Source organism: Thalia democratica, chromosome 5 (assembly GCF_965202585.1).
Source record: "Thalia democratica chromosome 5, ktThaDemo2.hap1.1, whole genome shotgun sequence".
Lineage (NCBI taxonomy): Eukaryota > Metazoa > Chordata > Thaliacea > Salpida > Salpidae > Thalia > Thalia democratica.
In genome coordinates this window covers 29718090-29740374 of record NC_139169.1, presented here as the reverse complement: position 1 = coordinate 29740374, position 22285 = coordinate 29718090, and the positions used below count along the sequence as shown (strand labels likewise).

The 22285-nt window shown below is 26.1% G+C and overlaps 1 protein-coding gene across 1 annotated transcript; it reads right to left on the bottom strand.

Moving 5' to 3' along the window:
* Window positions 1-1870: 1870 nt before the first annotated feature.
* Window positions 1871-19048, bottom strand: LOC145837228 (protein sel-1 homolog 3-like). The gene is made up of 29 exons (XM_082945019.1): window positions 18935-19048; window positions 17602-17784; window positions 16700-16963; window positions 16153-16238; window positions 15744-15877; window positions 15303-15423; window positions 14568-14692; window positions 14029-14144; window positions 13484-13542; window positions 13056-13194; window positions 11948-12068; window positions 11597-11684; window positions 11221-11338; window positions 10731-10871; window positions 10196-10313; window positions 9903-9964; window positions 9583-9702; window positions 8817-8954; window positions 7787-7881; window positions 7376-7514; window positions 6998-7125; window positions 6410-6493; window positions 6098-6188; window positions 5752-5836; window positions 5192-5301; window positions 4561-4694; window positions 3803-3905; window positions 2842-2936; window positions 1871-2400 (listed from the first exon to the last, which is right to left on the bottom strand). Exons 1-29 carry the CDS (start codon window positions 18986-18988, stop codon window positions 2358-2360), a joined length of 3294 nt encoding a protein of 1097 aa, XP_082801145.1. The 5' UTR covers window positions 18989-19048; the 3' UTR covers window positions 1871-2357.
* Window positions 19049-22285: the final 3237 nt, after the last annotated feature.

Sequence of the window (22285 nt, the reverse complement as noted above, 5' to 3'; positions counted from 1 at the left end):
TGATTTGATGAAGTTTTTTCTTCATAAACACATTAATAAAAAAGTATTGGGTTTAGTGAAAATGTTTTAACATTTAGTTGAAAAAAAAAATATTAACAAATTTAACATTATAACAAAATACATTTTAAAGCTTTTTTATAAGTGTTAAGGTAGTTAAATTATAAGAAATTATGTGTTCAATTTGTTCGTGCGATGGATAGTAGTCAGTGAGATTTTAAGTGATAACTTTAACTACGCCAAGCCTAAGTAATTACAAAGAATGCACCTAAATTACAATTTTGCAAACTTAAGCTGACGTCCAGGGTGTTCTTAATTGCTAAGAATCCATTTCAGACTATCAAATACTAATAAATTGACTTTAATTGCTACTTAATTTTAGTATTACGCATTTTAATTTGAATTTTTGACGTAATAATTAGATTACGATTTTGAAAGTAAATATAAACTAGTATAAGTTGACAGTTTGAATTTGTTTAATCAGATTTTTAGTGTCAAATGCTGAAATTTGTACCTTTGTTATACAAGTTCAACAAAATGTGGCAAGCAATGAAAATTCTTTATGTTTTAAAGTTCATGCGTGCTAAAGTACATAAATTTTCTTTTAAAGTTTAGTTTTTGTTGATAGAAACTGATATTAGTTAATAGATGAATAGAAATAAAGATTAAGTTTAAATATTAAATTTTATCTGTGGTCAAAATTAAGCCCAAAACACAGTTTTACCGTCTTTTTGGATATGGTTTTGAACAACTAAGTCATTTTCATAAAAAGCAAAATTTTACTGGAAAACGAGTTGATATATACAAATTTTACCAGTATAATGACGTAGTAGTTAGTTGAAAATTAAATTTACCCAAGTATTTCAAAATTTATATTTATTTATCATATCAAAAAGCTAAAAAAATCAGTTAACTAGAAGTTGTTTGTATTTATTTAAAAGAAAATCGTTACTGAAGTTATAAAGTGGTAAAGAACAATTAAAAAGTATTTAGATTAATACTAATTAAAGGATTAATGAAAAATTTAAAGAAAACATGTTCGTGCTCGCGGCTGATTTGTGTTTAACCTTGACAAAAAGTTTAGATTTTGTTGAAAAGCATTTTTGTATCAAGTGCATTTGACAGTACCAGTTTACATTTTTAAATGTTCTTTAAATGCCTCTACTTAAATTTTAAAGCGTTAATAACTGACAACAAAATGAGACATTTAGTCATAAGCTTTAATTGCATTCAGGCTTTCTTTGATATATACAAATGAAAAAAAGGCTATTGTTGTTTTGATAAGATACTCTCAAAGGAAAGTTATCCAGTTATTTTTCTAAACAACATTCTAATCTTGTTTTTTAATTAACTATAAGTGTAGAATACTCTTAACTTTGAAAATTTATATTTAATTTTTGCGATTAAAGAATTTTTTAATGTTTTATTCATTAAACTAACTATCGACTTTAATATCTAACTATTGAAAACATTTTCGATTAGTATCAAGAAGTTTAATAAGAACTTTATTAGATGTGTTTAACAAAAATTTGATATACTTTAATGCTATACGATATTATTTAAAGTTTTTTCGTGTGTAATATTGTAAAAAGACGTCTAAAACATTGATTTTTAGTAAAAAACTTTAGGTAAATACCTTAGTTAATCATTTTTTACCAAAAAAAATGTTTATAAGGAAGTTTTTGAATGTAAATTGTTGGAGTACATTGTAGAATTTATTTTAGCAAAGCCCTAAATAAAATTTATTATATAGTCAATATATTTAAGTACTTAGGATAGGCATGCCTCTAGTATTGTACTGCCTTTAAATAATAAGTGAGACTACATTGTTATATTTAAACTGATTATATCTCTAATACTTGTGGAAAACATTAACTAAATATTGCCAATTTTTTCATATGGCGCAAGTGAATGTTTATAAATACAATAATCAGATAAAAACAAAATAAGTTTTGTTCAATTATTCAAAAATCACTAAACTTTTTTCATTAAGCACCAAAAACGTACGGTTTTAAATAATATTTAATATTGTTAAAAAAATTAGCGTTGTAAACCTTCGTTTATAGCTCTAATTTTAAACTTTTCAAGACAAAAGTAGAACTTTTACAAATTTTTATCTAAGCATTAATAACTTGCATTTTAATGTTATTTCAAATAGACTGGGTAAAACAATAAGTAAAGTTTTATATTTTTTAAAGTAAAAACATCCTTTTTACGGAAATAATTTTTGAAAAATATAGTTTAAAAATATTTTAATACAGCAATTGTTTTGAAACTAGATTAAATTGTAATATGCACTAAAAACAAACAAAACATAAAAACAGTAGAAGTAAAAGCAGCTAAAAAGCATAATAAAAATGTTAACTTTCTTCAACATCATCTTCTATATCAACAACTTCCTCTCTGTTAAGAATCATTAAATAGCAAATAAAATCTATAACTTATTGTTGTTTAAAGTACACTTGTAACTATCTTTAAATTAGTGTAGTACATCAACTAAGTGTGTTTTGTTTTACAAGTCAACAAATATGACATATTTTTGATATATTAGAGTACTTTAATTAACTCTATAAATGCTTGAATTTGACTAAAAAATAATAAAAGTTGTATTAGTGAATTATTGTATTTTAGTGTCTCACACAAGTATTTAATAGATTTATTTATAGAAAAATTTAAGCTATAAAAAAAAAACTATATCTATGAAAAAACTAAACGCAAAAAGCTAACAAATAAGTAAATGTCTAATGTTAGATAATGTTTTAACTACAAGCTACATTAAAATAAACAAATATTGAAAAAAAGTATTTGAAAACTCAAATTTATACTAGCAAGATTTTAACTAACGTAATAGGTTGTTGGCTTTCAGCTGTGTTTTTTCTTGGTTTCAACAACCACATCATTAACAAAGTGGTCAGTAGTATTACATGGAAAGTGATGGCCTTTTGAAAATAAAATTTATTTAGAGTTTTACTGACTATGAAATTGTAATGTAGGTATAGCTATGATACCAACTGTTTAAATTATAATGAAAATAAACTAAATCAAATTAGAATAATCAAATAAATCAAGGTTTCAAATCTCAATTAATTTTGATAACACTGAAACAAAATTTAATTATTGATAAATTATCTTTACATTTAAAATTGTACCAAACAGTGAAAGGTTTTTTGTAAGTAATTACACTTGATTTCCCAACAGTTTTAAGCTAAATGTTAAACTGATTGATTTATATATAGTTTCAAAAATTTTCTAAACATCTTTTTTTTGTACCTAAGCTAAATATGAAGATTGAAAATATCAATTTTAATGATTTTATACACTTTGTAACGTACAACAACTTATACTTAATACAAGTTATGTTCTATTTAAGCTAGAAATTCGTAATTTCAAGTCAGTAAGACATATTAATCTAGGGTTTATAGACAATTTAGATTCAAAAATTCAAGCTGTTAAATTTTTTTTAAAAACTATAGGTAATTTTTAAATATGTGTATGTGGGTCAAATTAATAAAATTTTAAATATCATGATAGATAGAAATTACTAATTTTGTTTTTTAAGTTCAAAAATTAATCATACTTAAAAACTATTTTAGTCACGTCTCAAAACAAAATTTTACAAAAAAATAAGTTTTTAGATGTTAATTTGACCTACGTAAACTTTTTTTTTTTTATTTCTGATTCGTGGCCCTTTAAACTTTTATTTCTTTAACTTTATACGTCTGAATTTGAAAAGTTGTGCACACTCGACCTAGCATCAATTAAAACATTTTTTAATATACAACATTAAAAAATAATTTCCACAAACTTTAGCAACGAATGAAGTGTCTCTCCATAATATTTCCAATTTCAATCTGGTGAGAGCTAGGTAACATGGAAAACCAGACTCTTCTTTCATGTTCTCACTACACCTATGAGTTTTAATTACTACAGTTACATATTTTTAATAATTATTACAAAGAATCTTTAACTACGATTATTGACTATTAAAGCTTAGCTTAAATTTAACGTTTTTTTTCAGAGAGTGTAGAATAAGGTGAAAAAAAAAGAATTAAATCCACAAAACTAATCTTTGTTATTAATTCTAATTAAACTATATTTTTCTTAAGCAGTCTTTATATGTTATTCGTAAAAACTTATGTGACAATGTAGACAACAACTGATTAGTTTAAGAAAAAAACTGTTTTTTACAACACAGTTCCCAAAAGCTTTGACAATTAAGACTTTATTGAAACAAAAACAAAAAGTTATATTTTTATAGTACATAAATTATTTATCAAAACTAGCTACTATTTTTAAAACTAAATTAGTGTACAGTTTGAAAACAAGTTATTATATATTGGATGAGTAAAAAGTTCCAGGTATTAGACTAAGTTCGAAATAATACAAATAAAATAAATTACCAAGTATAAATATTTCGTATTTTCACAAATTATATAGTTTACAGCTTGATAACAAGTTCTTTTCTAATGGACGAGTTAAAAGTTACTGGCATTGGAGTTAGTTTGAGATAATATATAGAATATACATTACTAAAAACAAGTGTTTCGTATTTTCACAACTTACATAGTGTAAAGTTTAATAACAAGTTCCTCTCTATTGGATGAATTGAAAGTTACTGGCATCGGGGTTAGTTCAAGTTCTGCATCACTGATTTCACGCTTGTGACGTTGTAGCATTGTGGCAACGTTGAATATCGCCTGTATTAATTTATATGGTTACTGTTGATTATGTCTGTACACGAATTTTATTAACGTTGTTAAATAGTCTTAAGTTTTTTTAATTTAAAAATTTAAGTATGTGTTTATTATTTAGATATATTAAATTGATTTAACTTTAAATATATAAATAAGTTGTCTATTTATTGCTAAAGTCACTCAAATGTTATTAGTTGTTTTGTATTTTATAATGAATTTGTGAGGTTAGCATTAGAATCGTTGAATATCTTAGTAATTGTAGTAGTAAATATTAATTATGTTATATTCAAACTGTGTTTGTTTGTCTTAATCTGTGTTGTTTTTATTTCTAATATCCATTTGACTATAAAATACTTGCAGTAATAATAATTAAATGCTATTAAACAGTTTCTGACATCTGTAAAACGTTTTGTAAAATCAAAGTAAGTTATAATTCTAGGCCCTCTGACCGTACTAAAGAGAAATTTGCTTTTTTGATTAAAAGTATCTATATAACTGACATGACTATGGTTCCAAGCTGCAGCCCTACCGTAAAAGTTCAGTGCCAAGCTCAAGTTAGGTGTTTTCCCGTTTTCACCGTAATAATGGTAATCTCCCATTTTGTTCAGTGCTGTGAATAATTAAAAAGCATTTTTTTTTGTTATCACTAGCTGCTTGTTGCTACAAGCAGTATTTTGACTTGAAAAAAAAACTTTTGAAAGCCTTACTAGTGCGATAATACAGTTTAATGATTTACAAACAGTTCTACAGTTTACCACTGTTGAAGAAATCATCAATATCAATTAACTAAAAGAAATGCTTTCTTTACATTTATGAAAGTAAACAGTTATAGTGTTTGATTATAAGTAGCTTTTCAATAAAACTTTATTTATTGAAGTAAATTCTCGAATACAGTCATAAACTAACAGTTTTGATTGCGAGTTACAAATTTGATCGATAACAATTTTAAAAAAAGTCAACATATCCAAATATTTTTAAAAACAAACTAATAACAGACGATTATTTTTGTATAAAAAAAATTTGAAGATTAGTAAATATTCCATATAATCAAATAGTTTACCGTAAGGATGTGGTCTGTTATTAGATGCACTTTCATTCCAAAATCTCCAGATACATTCGTCTTTGAATACACTACCTATTTTTTCCTGTAAAAATTGATTTTATTGTATATATAGGTAGTTTTTTTAAGTTTTTGATTTATTTTATTGGTTTTCATGGTATTTTGTCAATGATTGCACATTTAGTTTTTTTAGTTATCAAGTAGTGATATTTTTTTAAACTAAATAAGTATTAGGTAAAGTTAGTTTGAAATATTTTTACAAAAATTTTCATTAGCTGTACTTTTACAAGAGGCTTAGAAATTTTAATAAAACTAAACAAACTTAAGTTTAAAAAGTAAAACTCACTTTATTTTGTTGACACAAGTAAGCAGTGTTGAACGATGCTACTTCGAATCCAGTCTCTGCAACTGACAAATACAAAAACAGCGATTTGGCCCTGGTAAAAAAGTGGTACTATAAATAGTATAAGCGTTGTGAGATTTAAAATTTTTTTCACCAATAAGGACATTTTTAAATCATCATCTATTTACACTACATCAAGTTTGTACAACCTTTTTAAACTTTTGTATTTAATCGACAAATGCTTTATTAAGTTTTGCAAAAAAATAAGCTTAAGTATATAAAATTAATTCTTTTTGTAAAGTGATACAAACAAACCATTGATTGTTTCTGTAGGCTTGCAAAGCTTGTCTTATAATTTCTCCCATCACAGGGTTCTTATCAGACAAGAACTTGGCCCACCTGAAATTCAAAAGTTAGCAAGTTTGTCGCTAAAACGCGCTTTTCTTTATCAATTTTATTTTTAGCACAAATACTTAAGTAGATACTACCAAAACTTTTGTCCTTTAAACTAGATAAAGATACTTTTTGTATAGATAGTAAAACCTCAAATAACAAAAAAGATCAGTTATAAGAGATTAAAATAAAACAAGCAATAAAAAAGAGTTATAAGATATTTAATAAAGTATAACTAAAGTCTGCAAAGTAAATTGTTTGCTTTAAATTTTTTTAGTGTTGTTAAAGAGTAAACTCTTATTAAAAAAAAGTATTACGTAAGTCGATAAGTAGTCAACAAACAAAACACAGGTATTTCAAAGTTTAAGCCGACTAAAACTAATTTTTGTATAAGTGATTTCATCATAGATAAAGAACTAATCATAATAAAGTGTGTATAAATTTCATCATTTAGTATACAGGCAAAAAAATAAATCAAGTATTGACAAACAAAGCTACTTAGCTACTAACTTGGCAGCAATGTTGGGATTGGCAGGTAGGAACTTTTTGATGCCCACATTGTAGAAGTACGCCACCTGCAGGCAAGATTCGATGTGACCCAGTGACGCCGATCTGTAATACTTCAAAAACGCTTTTTTCTGTGAAAATTTGATTAACTTTTTTTGGAGTTCTTATAAAGCTTTAAAAGTTAAAAAGACTAGTTAAGTGTCGAAGCTTCGTTGCAAATAGCGATTAAATTAAAGTATATTCTGTTTGTTATGTGTTAAGTATCCATATAATTTAATTTGATAAAGCTTACTTAAATCGTTTTTTAACTGTAATATAAAACAGTGTTTTATAAGTTCCTACCAATGCTTAAGTTTTTACAGTATTTTATAAGTTTCTAACCAGGTTTCTTCCTTCGGGATGCTTCCCGGTGTGGAACATGTGTCCGAGATTGTAAGCAGCATCCGGGGATCCCAGTCTGTCAGATCTTTCGAAATACTCAGTTGCTTTCGTGTAGTTCACCTCTTTCGTTGAGTAAAACCTACAACGAAACGAGATTGAAAATGAGATTTTATTAACTGTCTAAATATAAGTATCGCTTATATTTAAGATAAAAAATAATTGTGATTTTTAAGAATTAAGATAAAAAATTACTTTATTTCATTGTTTTTTACATAATAGAAAACAATAAAGTAAAACAGGTAAATTTAGAAGTTTTGCGAATTTCTGGTAAAACAGAATTTGTAAAGTTTAAACAAGTTCTACCAAAAATTCTAAAGCAATAAATTTAGTAATATAAAAATAATTTCAAACCATCCAAGAGTGTTTAATGCTCCAGGGTTATTTAAATCAGCGGCTTTTTTTAATATTTCTATACCCTTGTCTACATTTTCTTCCGTTCCATGACCCTTGAATGTAAGATGTTTGTTTTTTACGACAATCAATATTAATTGCAAAAGTATTTTTAAACTAAATCGTAGTTTATACTTTAATTAAAAATTTGTACTAGAGTAGGTGTGGGCAACTTACGGCCCGCGGGCCGGATCCGGCTCGCAGAGTGAAAATGACCGGCCCGCGAGCAAAGTGGCAGGCCCGCCAAGAGTCAATATTACAAAATTTTCATAAAACTTTTTATAATACTTTTACAACACAAAACTGTTAGATTTTGACTTTAAAAACATGCTAAAAAATAACTTTATAGATTTTTTTGTACTAAAAAATACACCATTTTGTCCTAATATTTTGTGTTGGAATATCTTTTTGGCAAATCACTCAAAGCAAAGTGTTTTTTTAAGTACGATATTTGTCAATTACAATGTCAATTCTATTCATAGACATTATTTAAACAATTGGCACGTCTCAATCTACATTTTAAGTTATCAGACTTGAGAAAGTTTTGTGAATTTGAAGGATTCAAAAAAGTGATCAACTTAGAATCCGACCGGATCCAAAACTTTTTTTATAGTTAAAATCCGACCGGATCCGGATTTCGACTTAAAATTAGTATCCAGTCGGATTCGGATCTAAGAAGTCATATTTCGGCTTGATCCAGATACTGGATTCGGTAAATCACTAATTGGAAATGCTCCGGCCTGCAAAAGACTTAAATTTTCCGGATCCGGCCCGTTGATTGAAAAACGTTGCCCACCCCTATATTGGAAGCAACAGTGTACATTTAGTTTACGTTGTTCTAAGTTTTGAAAATTTTGAACTTTTTTATTTTAGTTCAAGATTATCTAAATTAAGTCTGCAATTTATTTTAGTAGTTTGTTATGACCTGTGTGCCGTTTGCTGTAAAAAAGCTACAAACTTTCAAGTAACAACAAGAACAATAACTACTCACCTTCACAAGAACAACTCCGTAGTCGTACATGGCAGCCGGGTCTCCTGTTTCTGCTGCCTTCTCGTAATACTTGACTGCTTCTTGCAAGTTTCTCTGCAAGCCTTGTTGGCCCCAGTACAACAATCTCGCCATGTTTCTCTGTGAGAAAATGTACGAGTGTTGGTTATATAAAATGTAATAAGTACTATAGTGTTCGATTGCGAGTAAAAGTGAAAGAAATTGTTCTCTTTGGGAAAATATAAAGGCTTGGATTGTGAGCAAGAAAGAAGAAATTATTCAGTTTTATAAATTTTTCTACGTCATATTGTTGTACAAAGCTTATTGATCAATTTTTTTAAGCACAAACCGTTTTTTTACTTAGTTTAATAAAATCATAATCAAAAATTTGAATATCGTTTTCATATTATAGTAGTGAAAATACATATATTTATTTGTAAAAGAATAAGACTGCTTGAATTATTTCTTTACTATAAAAAATAAACTATGTTTTTAATGGTTTTCATTTAATCTAAACATAAGTAAAATCTGTTTTTAACAGATGATACTGAAATTTCAAGTTGGCTATCAAACTGTATTTCTTAAAATTGTAAAAATGTGTTAGCTGTTATCTTGGTCATTTTAAAATATGTAAAAGTTCATACAGTTGATAACAATAAATTAAATAGTAGTTTATGCAGTAAATAAAGCATCTTTGTATGTTTAATGTTTAAAATTTACACTAAAAAGCTTCAAAGTAATTACTTGTTTAAAGAACACAACTACCAACCTGTGCAGATTGGACACCCTTGTTAGCTTGTAGTTTGATCCATTCGAACAAATCTGCTTCTTGATCAAGTTGCGCTTTCATCTGTCTTTCATCAGTCAATCTCACCATGTTTACTGAAGTCTGTGATAATAATGAAAAATAACCTTAAATCAAATATCCTGTTCCATTGGAAAAAGTTTACTATACTCAAACATTATAACTACAAATACGTTTAAAGAAAAATTTGTCGAGTAGTAAACAATTTGCTGTAATATGACTTCGAAATAAAAATAAGCATAAGTCAGTAATTATTATTTCTTTTTACAAAGTAGCAAAACTACCATTTTTTCAGAATGCGTCTGCAAATCCATCTGGGTTTTGTGGGCAGAGTTGAGATAGTAATCTGCAAAATAATGAATAATCCGAGTACATGCAAAGCCTCAAGTTTTTTTCAAGTTAGATTTTTGATTTTTTTATTACTAGTTATATGATCTTAACTTTCTAAGTATTTAATAAGTAAAAAAAGCATATGTTCGTACCTAGTTTTTTTAATATCTTGTATGATAATAAGTTGTTATGTAAAAGTATATAAAAAAGTTTAATGGTTGATAGTTTAAACACCATCTTAACTCACAAATAGCGAATTCGTTAGATTGAGGGAATCCGTTGGTACCCATCAAATGGTGATATCCAAGTGTTTTTATACAAAGTCTGTCGTTTAACCTTGCACCGCTTAATAGATGGTACTTGGCCTGTTTTCATTGTAAAGCGCTTATTAAATTTTAGTATTTAGCTCAAGATTTAATGAGTTAAAAGAGTCTTTACTTTAACAAACGTAAAAACTTAATAACAAAGGTTCAAACAAATTTCATTTTTAGTATGTTTGTTTTTGATTTAAAGGGAATGATAATTGTAAGTACTTCAAATAAATAGGAAAAAAAAGATTGAATACAGCTTTTTCAAAACATGTAAAAGATCCCTATCACTTAAAATATAAGTTTGTGTTTATGTTACATCATTACTTCAGAACTACATAAAAAGCATTTACGTTTATATGGTATGAACTAATATAAACATTTAAGTAAGGAGTTAAAGTGTGAAAATATTCCCATTATTAAAAAGACAACTTGTTTTTAAACAAAAGCTTTAACAAATATTTTATGTCTGACCTGTTTCATGTTGATATCTACTGATATACCGTTCTTGTAAACTACATATAAGTAGTAATGAGCAAGGGGATTACCCAATTGTGCAGATTGTTTCAATAGACTCACGTGATCACCAAACTCGTCGAAGTGGTCCATTGTTTCCTTTAATAAAAAAAACTGATATGTAGAAGTTAATTTTTGGTAATGTTTTACTAGATTTTTTTATTTCATACTTGAAATAAACGAACAATTAACTTTTGTAAAACAAAAATATAAACGGGAACATAAATTGTTTTAAAAATTATATCTGTATCGAAGTTTACTAGGATTCTGTTCATAACTTTCTAGTCAAAACTAGTTCAACTATCGTACATTTAAAAACATATTTATCAAATTTAGTATTTATACTATTGTTTAAGTTTTTATATATATTAAAAAAGTTTTACCACATAAAGTTACGTTTACAACATCTAAAAAAATCAAAATTATAACAAATAACAAAAATAATAACCATTTTTTGTAGAAAAGCATCCATCATAGTTTCTGTAGTTGAATCAATAACTCCAAGTTTTGATAGATTTCTCGGCAATTCTTTGATTATTTCATCTAGATTGAAATATTCTTCATTTCTGTATAGTAAAGTTTTGTTGTAAATTTTATATAACTAATAAAACAAAAGTTAGATTTTGCTTTTTAACCTTGTAAATTAAATATAAATAAGTTATAGAAACTGTGTAATACTTAGTTATTTGTGTTATTGCAAACTTTTTTTTTTTAATAGTTATTTAAAAACAACAGTAAGAAAAAACTAATTTAAAATAATATATACTTTAATGGTACTAAAATAATATTAAAAAAAATTCTTAGTGAATGGTTTTAATGAATACCTTGATGTAGGAGGTTCTTTCAGTTCACAAACTTGTTTGTTGTTTTTTGAACTTTCGATCATTTCTAAGAACTTGGGGCGACAAATTTCTGTTATAGAACAACAAATTTTTTTCTCCTTTATTTTAATCATACCCGATTATAAATAAATATTGAACATTTTATTTTTGAGGTATAATTTTAAAATCGATTCTAATATAATTTATATCTAAGCGATTACGATTAACAAAATTTCAAATGTGTCTTTCTTTATAATTATACCCGTTGCCAACTTAAAAGATAAACTCACATGTCTAAGTTAAAAAATACTTGTACGTTTTATATACAAGTTTTAGTAAACATATTCAACAAACTTTCAAACGAGTCTTTTCTGTTGTGATGGAGAAAATAGCTTTTTATCACATCTTCCTTGAGCAGACTTTCTTCATTAAAGCTGGAGCCTAACGATTCCCATTCATTTTTGTCTGATTCCGTCTGTTTTTATAAGGTTTTAGTGGAAATGAGTGAACATTTCAGGCTTATTAAAAGTTGTATTTTAAAAGACTTATAACATCATTTTATATAGTATCATTTTATACGTGTGTATTAAACCAATAGTTATTACGGCCATCATCAACAGTGTTGAGATGTTTCGTGCCAATCAACAACAACATCCGAAACATCCTACGACCGGTCCGAATTAGGACGAAACCGGTAGTAGGAAATCTCGGATGCTGTTGTTTTTGATCTTGTGGTAAAGTTCATTAATTAATATATACGCGTATATTGTTAGTTTTAAAAGAAAAAGGTTTTTAAAGGACAAAATTTTTGAAGTATCTACGTAATGATCAGCTTGTATTGTTCTTCACGTTTTGCTTAAAAATATCATTGTAATTTTTTCATGTCTAAATTAATCTTGTAGCTTTAAGTATGGTTTACTATCACCGTTTCCTAGTTTTATTTTAACTTAATTTACTAGAAGCTTTAGTTTATTACTTTTAGGTTTAAATCTTATCTTAAAATAGTTTTATAAAAACATTTAAAGAAGTTTTATAAAGTTTTGTAAAGTTTTATCTAGTGATGCATTTTCAGATAAAAATATAGATATAACAAGTATAAAAACCACAAACGAAAGCTATTTATAAATTAAAAAATTATATACTACCATTTACCAGCGGAACTCATTAATCATAAACACAAAAACAAACACTGAACAACAGAGGTTAGTTATTGTATTTAATTCGCTTAAAATAGCTTTTGCATTTCTTAAAGCATCCAACGTCAGTAATATATTTTTACAGATCATACGGATACCTTTCGATTAAATTTTGTGTTTTTTCAACTAAATCTACAAAACTTTGTGTATAAATTGCTTTTGTAACTTATAACTCATCTTATTGTACACAAAATTAAACTACAACTAATTAAACGATACTAAGTGTCTATCATATTTCAAGAATACAATTACCTAAAAAAACTCACAATCTCAACTTCGCCCTGCATGATCTTGTTCCTGCAAACGGTTGCTCTCGTCACAATCGCATCCAGGTTCTTGCAGAACAAACTTCCCCCAATCAGCAAGTACCCGTCGTCATACTCGTATTTGACTGGTGCTCCGAACCTTGTCAGAAAAATCAATTTTGTCAACATGTTGCTAACTATTTGAACTCAAACTTAAATTTTTACTTATTAACAATGAAAAATTGACTAAATTAGTAAAAAGTAGTGATTTTATATCAATCAGGATAAAGATAGCGTAGAACTTATTTTGTAATTTTTGACTCGTCATTTTATTAGCTTTTATAAATAAATCATAAAAACTCATTAGTTGGTTTTGTTTAATAGCATCTATCAATCTACATAAAATATGCAATGTCTAAAGAGTAAGCTTACAATTAATAAAAACTAACAAAGCAAGGAAGTGTTTGTCTTCTTTTTCTTTGTTAACGTAACTCATTGTCATGTTTATCTACAAAAACAAATTGAATTAATTTAGTTACAATTGGTTTAAATGGTCACAAAAAAATTAAAATGTAGTCATTTAGTAAACGTTGATAATCAAAATATTAAAATTTTGAGTGTTAAAGTATACCAGAAAAATACTTTTTTAATACTTGATTTTAAACGATAATAGTTTGAATTTTAATTAGTAAAAAAAAACTTTTTAATGTTTTCAAAAAGAAATAAACAATCAGATGTGTACTTAGTTTCAACAGTAAATTTTTAATATTAACCAAAGACATTATTTAAACTTTAGTTATACAAATTAATGTTATTTTTTTTAGCATTGAGTTTTTTATTTTATTGCCAATTTTATTTTATTTTTTGCAGTACATTAAAAAATAGCATTAATAATAAATCAAACAACCAAAGAGTTCTAAATTTTAAGATCGAGAAAAGAGACATACAAGGTACTATGTAAAATTTAAACAAAATGTACAATACTAAAACAAACCAGTGAGTTTTCAATTTTAAGGTCGAGGTTGATCCACTTGTTAGTGGGCACTGTCCATGGTGTTATGTGGGCAAGCGACCTTTTCCCAGTGGTCCGCATCTGTACTTGGATCTGACCTAAAAGAGGTTATAAACAATGTTTACAATCATCAAAAGTTCTTAATTAATCTTGTATAAATTTTGATAACTATCAATATTCAAACCAAACTATTGTGACAACAATAATAATGAATCTCGTTTTATGCACACTTGTCTTGCAGTAATATTAAAAGGTGTGAACCTAAAAGTGCAGTGAAGAGGTTGCTTGTGCACTAACGAACGCGTAGGTTTTTACATTAGTAACAAAATAATGACTAGCATAAATACACTAGTCACTATGTTTATGCATAGTTTAAACTTATCTAAAGAAAATGTTTGTATATTACTGGTTTTTATTTAAAAAGCATAGACGTTAATGTCGATCATAAAACCTTTACTTTCACAATAAATTGTACTCCTATCCTATTAAATAGTCTTTGTTAAAGAATCGTTATAACTCACCCTGACTGTTAATGAGAACGACTGGTGATTCCATTTTATCATCACTTGTGATATGTTGAAGTAGACTGCACATAACGTTTGTTTTGCACCAAGATAGCAGGTAAAATGTCGACTTGAAACTAAATCTGTGGAGATTATTCCTTGGTTAGAACTTGTTTTAAAAGAAAAACTTTCTGAAATGGAATATAGATATAAATATTTAAAAATTATGTTTAAAAGTAAGACAGAAGATGAGAAATTTAATATATGATATTTATTAAATGTATATTTGTATACCTAACGTTTGTTAATGTAGTCAACAAAAACTTACAAGTTTGTAAACATTTCCATTTTTAAATGACGTTTATTAATAAATATTTTAAAGCTAAATTATAAAAAATCTCAATCTTTGCGTCGTGAAAACAGTTTTTTGTAGCATTGTTTTAAAATAAAATTGTTTTGACGGCAGATTACCGGCCGTCAAATGGATATCTCGTTCTGCCGCTTAGCTAGATTTTCACTTATAATGTGTGAAGTAACAAAACTTATTTTACCATTTTAAAAATTATTCTGGTACTTTAATACTCAATTAACAGTATCAATAATAAAACAACTATTTCATTATAGTTTAAACTGTAAAATTACTTATACTTTGATATAAAAATGCATATAAAATAGTTATCTGTTAAAACTCTGATTAAAAATAAGTAGTTAAGTAAAGTAAAAATATAGTTTTTAGGTACAGCTAAAATCTACCTTGTTTTATGAATTTTAGCCAGGTTATTGAGATGAGTGTTTCTGTATGGAGTCAATGAGGCTGTCACTCCGTAAGGTTGCTCGTTCATTATTACCGGGTGTGTAACCAAATCGACACAATCTGTTTCACATTGTTATACATTTAAATTTTACTTTAACTTAAAACTATTAAGAACAGTATGATAAAATTTTATAACATAGTCTTGAAGTCAGCGTTTGAAATAAAGGTTTGTAAAAGATTTATACACCAGTTTTTAAGCTAGTTGTTAATCTAAAGCTAAAACTATAGAGTATATCGTTAAGCAAATATGTTTTACTTTAGGCGTTTATATAACAAGCTATGATTAAAAACAAAAACGGAGTTATTAACTATTTTTCTGGTCATATCAAATATTTATTAATAGCATTAAAGAAAAGTATTGAAAAAACATTTGAAGTTACCGTTTTCCCTAATAGATTGCAGAGGCTTCATAGCAATTTTGTCATCGATTGCTTTGTACAACCAGGAAAAACTCTTATCTGGTTGTTCCTTGTCCTCATTGGTCTCAAGTGTTGCGTTTAGTGTAATAACAGCTCTGATTTACAAAAAAAACTGTTAGCTTCTTATATAATTCTTGTAACAGCAAATATCTAAATTCCAAGTATTTGAAATTTCTTATTCAAATAAATACTTTACAAATTTGTATAAACCTTGTAATGTTTAACGTTTTATAAGTCACAATTTTAAATACATAAATTAAAAGCCATAAAAACTAACTTGTTTACTAAGCAACAAAATACTGATTTCTTAGTTTAACTTTCTTCTAAAAGATAAAACAACAGTTTGAAAATTTTTATTTTGTAAACTTACTTGTCCATGATTAAATGATATAGATGCCTTGGTCCATGAATCTGTTTCTTAACTGTCTTCCAAAGATTATAATCAAGCATAAAACCCTGTAAAGCGTTAAACTAATTTAGGTAGTGGAAAAAAAATTGGTTTTTAAACTTAACTTTTTTAACCAATTTTCTAAAAGTATTTTAAATTGATTTTATATATAATTGTTTGTGAGGATACCTCTTGAACTATTTTATAAATTTATTAATAAGTTGTACTTATATAATTCTACATGACGTCAAGAAATAGTATTGTGAAAGTTTTGTATCTGTCCTTTAAATAATGTGCTATTATACTTAGACTATTAAAAAAAATAAAACCAAAAAACTTTATTGAAAATATGTTTTAAAACTAAAAATAAAAGTTTATTATATAATTATTTTGAATAATTTTGAAGGAAATTTAAAAAAATTTTCAAGCGTACAATAAAAATTAAGTTTATAACTATTCAAACTAACTAAGTATATTTACTATTAAGAAATATTTAACTTCGTCAGTAAAAAACAGATAAACAAAGTACCTTTAGTTTGACATCATTCAACTGTGAAATAAAAGGCATGACCACGGAACTTCTCTGAGTGAACTTTCTGTTTATGTTCAACATTCCCATCCGCTTGGTGGCAAACTGGTAGTAGTCGGGCTTGCAAACCACCCGGTACTTTCCCACAATTTCCGGGTCGTACTTCAACAATGGGTTGGTGGCGTTTCTATGGGTGAGATCGTCGTCAAGGTAACCGTCAACGAAGATGATTATTATGGACTTTTTCACGCAGTTGTAGGCAATCTAGGATGAGAAATATTGTTGAAAAATTTAATTTAATTATAAAAGTCTTCGATCAAATATTTATGTATAAACGTTCCTTTTTTCTTACTTTAGTAAAAATAATGTGCTTTAATCAATAAGTAGATTAATAAGGAAAGTTTTTTGTAAACAGTGTTTGACAAAGTTATTCAAAGTTTTTTGAAGATGTTTGTTTTAGTTATTCGTGTTTTTGAGTGTGAATAATCTTACTGTTTTTGAACAAATTTCATTCAAATAAACAAACTATCAAACAATGATTAAAAGTTTAAAATAAACAAACTGTGAAATCTATTTTTCGTCAATAAAAAGCTGTTTTGTAAGTTTTAATAATGTTGTGATACACAACTGCAACTAATTTATTTTTAAAATAAAGTTTTTTATACAATAAAATCATATCATTTAAGATTTAAACCAAACACTAATAAAAAACAACAAGTTTGTAAACACATGTCTTGAAAAAAAAACAATAAAAAGCATAGTTGAAATTAATAACTAATATAAATCGAACAAAAAGTAATTAAATTTATATCTCAAGATTGTCCACAAAAGTACAAAATTGGTGGAACTTCATGAAAAAAACTTAATCGGAACACATATTTTCTTCAATAAAATTAACCAACTTGAAACTTGTAATTGGTGCCGATGGTGGAAGGGAAATTTGAAACCGTGACGAAGCTTTTCGGCTGCCTCCTCACCGCCTTTCTTACGTCACTGTCCGGGAGTTTGTAGCCTCCCTGGTGACCCCTAGTGTCCTTCTCAAGCACTACGTCATCCTCGAACATCTTCGAGAGTTGGTATGACGTCTGTGGGAGAACATTAAAAAAGTTTGAGTTTTTTTTGAATTCACAAATTTAAAAGTACAAACAGAGTTGAAAGTTCGGTTTGGTTTGTGTGATTGTACTTCTAACTTGGGTTGAAGAATTTTTAATAAGCTTTTAAATTCTAAACTTTTAAAGTCGTAAACGTAAATAAAAAAACTAGTTCCTGTCAGATACTTGGCTTTCTGGAAATACTTTGATCTTAAATAAATAAAAAACTGCAAATCAAATACTGTTGTAGAAAATAAGATTTTTTTTTTAGTTTAAAGTATGTATAAAACATTTACGCAATTGATATCAAATAAGTTTTAAAACTACATATATGTTTAACTCACATATTAAAAATGAATCAAAAAATGTTAGATCTAATAGTTATAAACCCAAATATATTTACCTTTTTAAACAAAATTAAAAATTTTATTTATGTTGTATATTAAATTTGTATATTTAGTAAATATCTTTTATTGATAGCTGTTATTATAAAAGTTTATAGTAGTAAAATTAAATACAAAAGCTTATAAGTTATAACTACTACTTATTGTATTATAAACCTTTTATTAACATTAACTTACATAAAAAGAATTCTTTTAAAGTTCAAACAGATTTTTTATTTTTTTGTCTTGAAAGCTTAAAACTGTAAAGAATTAGCTATTTTATAGTCTAAGTTTTTTTTATTATACTTTATTATTAAAAAGAAATCAAATGTTTTAAGTGCAACTCAAAACAGAAATGTATTTCAACGACCAAATTATTTCCACACCCATAAACAAAAAAGTTATTATAAAAATTATATTTTTACTGTGAAACTAGTTATTTCATACATAAATACTTTCAAATTTTATATAGCCCTTTCCCAGCAAAAAAATTAATGTAAACAAAGCTATGCAAATTGTATACTTGTATTGAAATTTTTCAAGGAGAAAACTAGTTTAAGTGTCGATACTAAGCAAACAGCGTGTTTGTGAATTTCTCAAAGTCTTATTTTACCAAGATTGTTTGTTTTAATTAAAAAAAAATATATTGTAAAAAATGATACTTCGGTTTTGTTCTAAAAAGATACTTTTTTTTACCTACCAAACAAATGTTTATAAAAAAAATATCGAATTTAGTTTTATTCTTCAAAACCATAACTCACCACATAGTTTAACAATAAAGTTATTTTGAGTATGATCAATACTGAAACCTTCATCACTGTTTGTTTTAATTTTTTTATTTTCAACGTTTACTTCAACTTGATTACATTACTACTGTGAAATCATTTACATTTATTTTGTGTTAGTATTTTCATTTAATATTACTGTTACTGTCATGCTTTACTTAGATTGCTTTTTATTTTCTATTTTCTAAAACGTATTCTACAAGCGAAATTTTAAAAAGTTACATTGTTGTTTAGATTTTATGTATTTTTGCAGTTTAAAAATTTTTGATTCAATTAAAACTAGCAACAAGAAAATTTTTAGCAATTAAAATAAAAACAAAACTTTAATACGAAAGCTTTTTTCAATAAATAATTTTCACGAAGTCTAAAAAAAAATTGTACATAATTTTTTGAAATAAAAATAAAATATAAAAATAGTTTTTAACTTAAAATCAAGTATTTTAAATTCTTTCATCAACACACTCTTATATTAATTGTTCAATTTGGTTTTAAATCAAAAATCGTTTAAAATAAGAAAATTAATTAAGAGTGAAACAATAGATTTCAAACCTTATTTTTAACTATTTTAAGCTTTAATGTTTATACTATGTTAACTTTTAATTTGAATGCAAAACTAACATACAATATAAAAAAAAATAAACAAAACATTTTTTTAGGTTTTGGCGTATTTCTAGACACCACACAAGTTGTAAAAACTAAAAGCTGGTGAAATTTTAGTAGAACCTCTTTTATTTTACTTTAACTTTTCAAACAATTTTTTTTTTGATTGTAACTAATTGCAATTAACAGCTCCAACAAGGCTTGTACGAAACACGTTGGATCGATAAATTTATAGTGACGAACGCATACAAAAGTGCCACTTGATATGGAAAATACTTGAATAAAAATCCTTTTTTGTTCGTAAAAATTCAAATGCGAGCCTATCCAATGTATGTCTTTTTACAACTGTTTTTTTTTTTCCTTTGTCAACCATTCGCTTTGTACTTTCGTAACTTTTGAATACATTTCATGTCTAGATGAAACAGATTTTTTTTTCTTAACTCATTTCAAACATCAAAACAATTATATTTTTACTGTTTGAATCATAAATTCATAATCAAACTACTAGGAATTTTTATTATTACAAATTAAAACTAATAATGTTTGGTTTTAACTAGTCTGACCTAATTTAATTACTAAAAAAGTTTAAAAATCACTATTATTTGGTTGGTTAAAGAGTAAACATACTATTACGAATTTAGACATAATTATTTTATAAAATGTTTTAATTCTAATATTCTAGCTCGATTTTTTTGATTCAACAAAATTTAAGGTAGAATTAAAAAAAACAACATAGTTTGTAAACAGCTCCGTTGAGTACAAAAACTAAGCTTATAGCATTCTGGTTACTGAGTTTAAAATGTTTTCAGACACATAAATTTACAAAATATGAAGACATTGTTTTTAGATGGAACAAGTGTTTAATTAAAAAAAACTAAAATTTATCGATCAAAATACAATAAATTTAAACACATGTATTTTAGTTTTAACCTTAGTATTCTTAACTCAAGTTAAAAATTTATTATACTTAAAGAATAGTCTGTTTTACCAACATATCAACCACTAAAAATGTAAACCTTTTATAAAGCTAAAATTTATCGATTAATTAACAAAGAAATTTAAAATACTTATGTAAGTCTTAGTGTTATAAACTCAAGTTTTAGATAATGACTATACTGAAAAGAGTAATTATATCATCAGTTATAAAAAAAAATCATATCAATTACAATAAAGTATTTGACTTAAAGGTTTTGTACGTAGTAAAAGTTAGTAAAAATTTTTATTTAAATTTAATAGAGTTTGTTTATAAGTTTTATTCGTTTACTAAAATATTACTTTTAAAGTAAAAGTTTGTACGGTGAGTACTTTAGTTTTGTTTCTTAATTTCTTAATATGCAAATTTATCTGAGTAAATATTTAAGTGCACCATTTGATAAGATACTATTTTAACTTTCTGACTTTAGTTAAATACTAGCTAAAATAGTTGAAATATCACATGATTTAAAAATAAAACTGAATAATGTTATTTGATACTTATGTATATTAAGCCTAAAATATTATTTTTGCTACAAAATTTAAAATAGTACGGCTTTAAACGTAATATTAGTTAAAGTTTTAAATGTAATTTATTTTAGACAGTAAGAAAAAAATATTGTAAAAAATACAACATCTCTTCTACTGTCTATTAAAAAATTAACAAATGTACGCTTTCTGTTTCACAATTACTATCGTTTTATTTAAAATAATTGAAAGTGTAAAACGGCTGGAAATATGTACAATTAATACTAACAAATTTATAATGTAAACAAAATTAAAGTTAAAAAATGAAAAAAACGTGCATTTGTTCATTTTCATCAAAGACAGTAGAAGTTAGTAATATTGTATTTTCTATAACAGTTTTGTTCTTACTAAAAATTTAATTGCTTACTGTCTGAACAAAGATGTTAGCAATTTCTTGGACACTGGAGATAAAACACGATTTAAAACTTATAAGATTGTTTTAAACAGTTTACATTAAGTAGGAAGCTCTGTTAGATTAAATAAAAGTTTAAAAAAAGATACGTTAGTCAATACATACGTATTTTTTAACAAGCTGAGATTGTTAAAATACAGTGAGTATTTTGAAGACAAGGTTAATTTTTGAAAATAGTTATTAGTTTTATTTATAAATACATTTTGACAGTTTTTTTTTAAATGTATATTTAAAACATCATAGTAATGTATATTGTTTTTGTTACAGCACGGGTCGGCAAGCTTAGGCCTGCTATTACCTTTTTATTTTAAACAGGATGCAGCCTCGGAAAATAGAAAATGCGCTAAACATGTGATCTTCAAGGTGATCAAATCTGTAAACACTAAACTACGAAAAAAAAAGTTCAGTGTACCTCAAGTTGCTATTTGTTATGTTGAGTTAGATTTTTTAAATATATTCTACAAAAACTGAACAAAAAGGTCACGTAGTATTTCCTCAAGTAAATGGTGAGTAAATATATTAAAAATGTCTTGCAGTAGCTAACTGCGGCCTGCATTTTTTTTTGACTTATGGCCCGCGACTACCAACAGCCTTCTGACCTCTGCGTTAAATATTTTATTTGTTACTATTCTTTTATTTATTTAAAATTCATTTTGATTGTAAAAGTCATACAAATTGATCGTTCTTTACTTGATATACAATTTTGTAGTTTACGGTCTATATATAAATAATGCATCTAATAATAGACTTTTTACTTTCTTATAAAATATGAAACTAAATCAAAATACTTAAATTAAAACGTTTACGATTGATCA

Coding starts and splice junctions, on each gene's coding strand:
- LOC145837228 (XM_082945019.1), bottom strand. CDS start 18,988: ATGAAGGTTTCAGTATTGATCATACTCAAAATAACTTTATTGTTAAAC. Junction 15,424..15,743: donor GCAATCTATTAGGGAAAACG/GTAACTTCAAAT, acceptor AATGTGAAACAG/ATTGTGTCGATTTGGTTACA. Junction 5,837..6,097: donor ACTTGTGTCAACAAAATAAA/GTGAGTTTTACT, acceptor CAATTTTTACAG/GAAAAAATAGGTAGTGTATT.